Consider the following 5,641-nt stretch of genomic DNA (forward strand, 5'->3'; position numbering starts at 1 on the left):
AAGTGTTGAGTGACTGCTTTGTCACACTGAGGCATTTTATCTTTTGAGTCACTCTGTTGTCATGACAACATATGGCACATATTCCCTTGTCACAGTATGTCACTGAAAGTTAAAGGCGATGGCTTAATGGGGTCACAGAGGGGACACAGCATCTCATCATCCTCTGCCTTCTATTGCTCTCTCTCTCTCTCTCGTAAAACACAGACAAATACATCATTTCTTAACTTTTGAAAACTTACACATACAAATACAACTAATCAGAGTCACACACTGAGTGTGAAGCATGAGCAGTGGAAGCAATTTATTATCAATTATTGTGTTTTTGTCTTCCAACACAAATTTCGGAGAAATCCCTCTGAGCGGCTGCAGATTTTTCGAATAATGAAACATCTCTTTGGTCACAATTAGAAAGGCATTCGGAAGCACGATTGTTTCATGCACAAAGTGACAGATGATGTAAGAACTCCAGCAGACATGAAAAGAGCATCAAATTACAGTTTTCACAAAGCCAGCGGGATTCTTACATCACATAAGCAGAGAGATGGCATGAAAGACACTCAGCTTCTGTTCTGTCTTTCTGTCTCTTTGTTTTTATTTTCACACTCTCCCTCTCTCTCAAACAGACAAATGAAAACACACACACACACACACACACACACACACATGCACACATACACTCCCATACTACACAGTTCACATATCCATACAACCACTGTCCTACACACAAACACACACACACACACACCCACACACACACCCACACACACACACACACACATAAACACACACATAGCAAGTAAGTACTACCCAAATACCCAACCCTCCTGACACACACACACACACACACACACACACACACACAGACTGTGAGATATCTTTGAAGAATAGAGCACTAAAGTGGTTGCCACTCATCAGGAATCATAAAGGAATGAATGGTGGCTTAATTATCGGCTAATGACTTTAGGAGACATTTTGGAAGAAGACATTTTTCTCATGTCAGAAGTGAGCAGGGGGACTCTGCTCCCGCTTGCACAGTGAAAAATGTATTGCATTTTACATTCTGATTTTTATCTTTGAACAACCCATAAACCTATCACAGGGTCCGGGGGGGTATGAGACATTTTCAAGCTTCAAGTTAGGAGAGAAACTAAACTCTTAATTTTGACAGATTTCTAAAAATAAAATATTCTAATCTCTGTGAATAACAGAGGGTCCTTCTGGTTACTTTTCATCCCGCCACAGTTATTAATTTTATGCAAGAATCTGACGGAAGGTAATTGCTCTATGAAATTTATTACATTTCTCAAAAGGTCAGCCTCTTTGGAATCACTCTCATTTTCCTTTTCTGTAGATGTGACTGGAAAGGGAAGGTTAGAGACACACACACACACACAAATGCACATGCACAGTCCATTGTACATATCAAAAGTGAGTCATATTAATTAAGCACTATTCAAATGCAAACACATAGGAGCTGTCACCCTGCCATTTATGTGTCATCCAAGATATAGACAGAAAATAGCAGATTCAGGAGAGAAAAAAGTGAGAGAGGAGAAAAAAAGAGAATGAGAAAAGGTAACTGCATGTTTGTGCAAATGGATGTCTATTTTTCTGTCTTTGTGTCTCTCCTATTGTGTGTCTGTCTCACTCTTTACAAGGAAAGGTAGACTTACTGAAAAAGTCCTGTCAATCTATTTTGCAATGGAAATCTTAGGTGTCTAGAGTGGATAATTGACTAATGATGATACTATAAGGAAATAACATCTCCAGGGACAGGAGATAGAATGAGTGATCACTCACAGATTCCCCCTGGACATTTTCTTCTGTCTGTCAGTCAAGTCACATTGTGTAAACCCCATCTCTAGATATTGAAGTCTCACCATGTATGGTATATGTATACACTATGCATATGTGACTGAATACATAAATATACAAAAAGACAAAATAGTATTTATCGAACTACAACATCAAAAAAAAAATTGTTTTAATGTTTGACTTTTCTCTCTTTTTTTCTGTCAGTTTGTCTTCTCCAGTACCAGTCATGAAAAACAGAGACATTGACACTGTATATGTGTTTTTGGTTCCTCTCCATCTAGCCTGTGTATCTTTGCTACCCTTTTTATACTCCATTTGACTGAAGGATGAGGCAACAGTGGCAGGTTAAAGGAACATTACCAATCATGTGATGTGACAGACTTGTCCATACAGATTGTATGAAAGATAAATAATCATACATGGTGCATTCACAGAGAAATCTGGAGAACTGACTAACCAGTCGCTCACTGCCCTCTCTCTCTCTTTACAGATTCATCCCTCTGTTTGGATACTGCAGTCCATTTTCACTGTACTGTGAAAACCATCAAGCAGATGTGGAGAGTCAGAGGATATTATACAGAGTTATAGCCCTGAGCGGACAAGTGCCTTGAACAAACATTAGCACATTTTCTCTCATCCTTTCATCTTCCTGGCACAAGACAACCACAGAAGGGAACATTGCCCTCCAAGCCACAGGCTGGCTAAAGAAAAGAAAAAAAAACCCCACAATGCAGTCAGTGAGAGAGAGGGAGAGAGGGAGAGAGAAAGAGAAAGAGAGAGAGAAAGAGAGAAGCACACTGAGGCAGAGAGAAGTGCATGCACTTTCGGTTGTGATTCAAAGTGTGTGAAAGAGTCAAGGGTCCATCCAAAGTGAGTAAAGAGGTTGGAATTGAGAATGGGAGAAATAAAGAGATGAAGGCCGAAGTGAACATGGCAGAGAAAGAGAATGAGTATTACCCAGTGGACTAACACAAAACAGTCTGGTAAAGCAGCTCCTTTCTGCTGAAACTCATATTGATTTCACATTCCAGGAATCATCACCTGACTTGCCCTGAAGTTCTCTTCTTCGATCTGTACACATTATATGACAAAGACTCTCACAAAGCAAACTGCCAGAGTTTTCCGAGAACTTACCAGCATCCTACATCTGACAGACACAGAGGAGGGAATTTTATAAGAGAGAATTCAATGCTATCTCTGGCCAAGCATAAAAAAAAAACTTGTCCACAGTGCCCCAACACAATTAAACAGATGGAATGCAATCAAAATCCAAATTTCTGGCAGAACTGCCAGAAATTTGGAATTTATGATCAATATCATTTTCATCCTGACTGATGAGAAGATTAAAGAAGCAATGATTAACTGTGAATGCATATGACAGCTCTCAGGCTGCCATCATAGAGCGGCAAAAGGAAGCAGTGTATTGTTTATAGTATTTCTATCTAATTAACCCTGTGTCCATCTGTTCATCTAGTTAGCTGTACGTCTTTTTGACATGCCTGTCAAACTTAATCTGCAGTTGTGATGTAAACCATAGAAAATGATAGCAACGAAACTATTCCCCTCAATAGCTTTTGCTGTTTGGGGAATCCTGATTCTTTGGATGCAGGTGGTCTCAGGTTGAACAGGTTGTCATTTCTATGGTACATGATCAGCTCAGTTCCAGCTGGAAGTAAGCATACACTCAGATTACATCAACAGATGGGCTCATATTCCTAAAGCATGGCAACAAACTGTTTGGCATGTTCTAGACAATGAGGATCAATAAAATGAAAGCACAGCTTGAATGTTCCCTCTCACAAATTGAGAGCTATTGACACAATGCTTGATGGAGAGCAAGTATCCAAGAACTAGAGGTAATCTCTAACTGGCGGAGAGTTTTTAAAATGTCTTTAAAATTACTAAATCATAATAGGGAAACCTCACTGAAAAAAAAACTGTCTTTTTGTTATGTTTCTCAAATCTGCCTCTGCAGGACCCACACTGTAAAACAAAATTACAGCAAAATTAAAGTAATTTTACTTGCAGCAGTTTCCAGGAACATACTGCTCATTTAGTGTATTTCTACAGTATCATACAATGACAATACCTTACTGTGTTTATAATTACACCTGATTATTCTATTTGTACAATTTTTTTTTTACTGTCCCCTGTATTTCTAATACACATGACACACTTCTGTCTCTGCTGCCTTGTCTTCTGGCCAATCAGAATCCAGTGTAACTGATTGTTTGTCTGTTGCCGATAATTGTTGTCTCCCCGTTGTGTCTTTGTGTACATATACCCCAGTCTTTTTCTGTGTGCCTGATGAAGCCTTTCACTTGTCTTTGTACCATGTCGTGCCTTGTCCATGTTCTTGTTTAATTTACCGTGATCCCTGTTAGCCTTTCTCCCTGTTAGACCCCTTGCACCTTGTTAGCACCCTTGTTTCCTGCTTCTCTGATCTTGTGTGTTGACCCTGTCTTGTTGCCTAATCTCTGATTTTGACTAGCCCACAGCAGTCTGTTTCTTTATACCAGACCCTGCTTGTTTTTTTGACTTTGTATTCGGATGATGCTGTGGATTAAACTTTGCTTACATTTCTATCCAGCCTCTGAAATCACGACAATATAGCTCATACCAGTATTTTTACTGCAGCATTATAGTTCCCCATTGTGATGCAAACTGTTCCCCTTGAAGTGTATTTTTTTTTAATTTACATTTTATTTGTTGCATTCTCCCTTTCTTTCGCCTTAAAACCGCATCACAAAGACATATTTCTTAAGTGACCAACCCAAAACACCCACATTTGTAACATATTTGCAGTGCTGTAATGGCTTTTTTTTTTTTAGCAGGGCCTGACATAAGAATCGAATGCCATCCCAGGATGGAAAAAAAGAAGAGGAGGGGAAATGGATTCTTCTATCTAGATGGGTCTGGCAGAAACACATAAGATGAGACACCGTCTGGCTCCAAATCCCAAATGAAGTTACACACTGTACTTGCGACTCTTACATGCTATTATACAATTGTCTCATGTACTGTTTTCAGTTGGATTTGACAGAATGTAACTGGAAATCGTGGACATTGCTGGGTGTGTGACAGGATGATTTCAATGTTCTTTTCTCTTGGCAGGATTACGTGACTGTAAAGTCCAGAGAAATAGGAAATATACTCAGTTCCCATGAGTAAAATGAATAGACCGATTAACCTTTGAAGAATTCAATACAAAGTGTATAAGGTAACTTATCAAGTTTTGACTTATTGGTGTTCCTTAAAAAAAAAGCATTGTTGTGACAGTAATCTAAAGTCTGACTTCAAACATCTATCACAGATTGAGAGCCAAAAGAATGATTGGATTAAGTATTTTAACTTCAAACAATGAAGACCTCTACCTCTGGAGACATTGGCATGTAAAGAAGAATGATGTCACAGCTTCTGAAAGTTCTGAAAGCATCAGGTGGGATTTCAAAAACACATCCATCTAAAACAAAGAGAATCAGCATCAAAAACTCACCTGTTTTCCAGGAATACTGACTTTGCCTTTGGGCATCAACCCCAAGTTGGAGAGTCATTGGGGAAAAGAAGATCTGCATGCTCCATATGGAGAAGAATATGGTTAACATATACTTCACAGAGATCATCCTTATTGAAGCCATCTTCTCTTAAACCTGAAAGTGAGAAAATCACTTATCAGAGTTTCATATTAAAATGCTTGTTTTCTTTGCTTAATAGCATTGTAGTATTCCATTTGATACTCATCTTTGTGTAATGTCTCTTAAAAACGATGGCGTGTTAATTAAATTTGGTCATGTAGTGAATTAATGGCCGTATAGTGGGATGGCGA

General features: G+C 38.8%; 1 protein-coding gene across 1 annotated transcript in view; it reads right to left on the minus strand.

The window, feature by feature from the left end:
• Positions 1-5,438, minus strand: part of thsd7bb (thrombospondin, type I, domain containing 7Bb) — a 32,960-nt gene extending 27,522 nt beyond the window's left edge. Inside the window, exon 1 of the mRNA XM_030771756.1 lies at positions 5,312-5,438. Coding sequence (XP_030627616.1) covers positions 5,312-5,438 — 127 coding nt within the window. The remainder of the gene's footprint in view (positions 1-5,311) is intronic.
• Positions 5,439-5,641: the final 203 nt, after the last annotated feature.

The sequence above is a fragment of the Chanos chanos genome, chromosome 4, assembly GCF_902362185.1.
Source record: "Chanos chanos chromosome 4, fChaCha1.1, whole genome shotgun sequence".
Taxonomy (NCBI): Eukaryota; Metazoa; Chordata; class Actinopteri; order Gonorynchiformes; family Chanidae; genus Chanos; species Chanos chanos.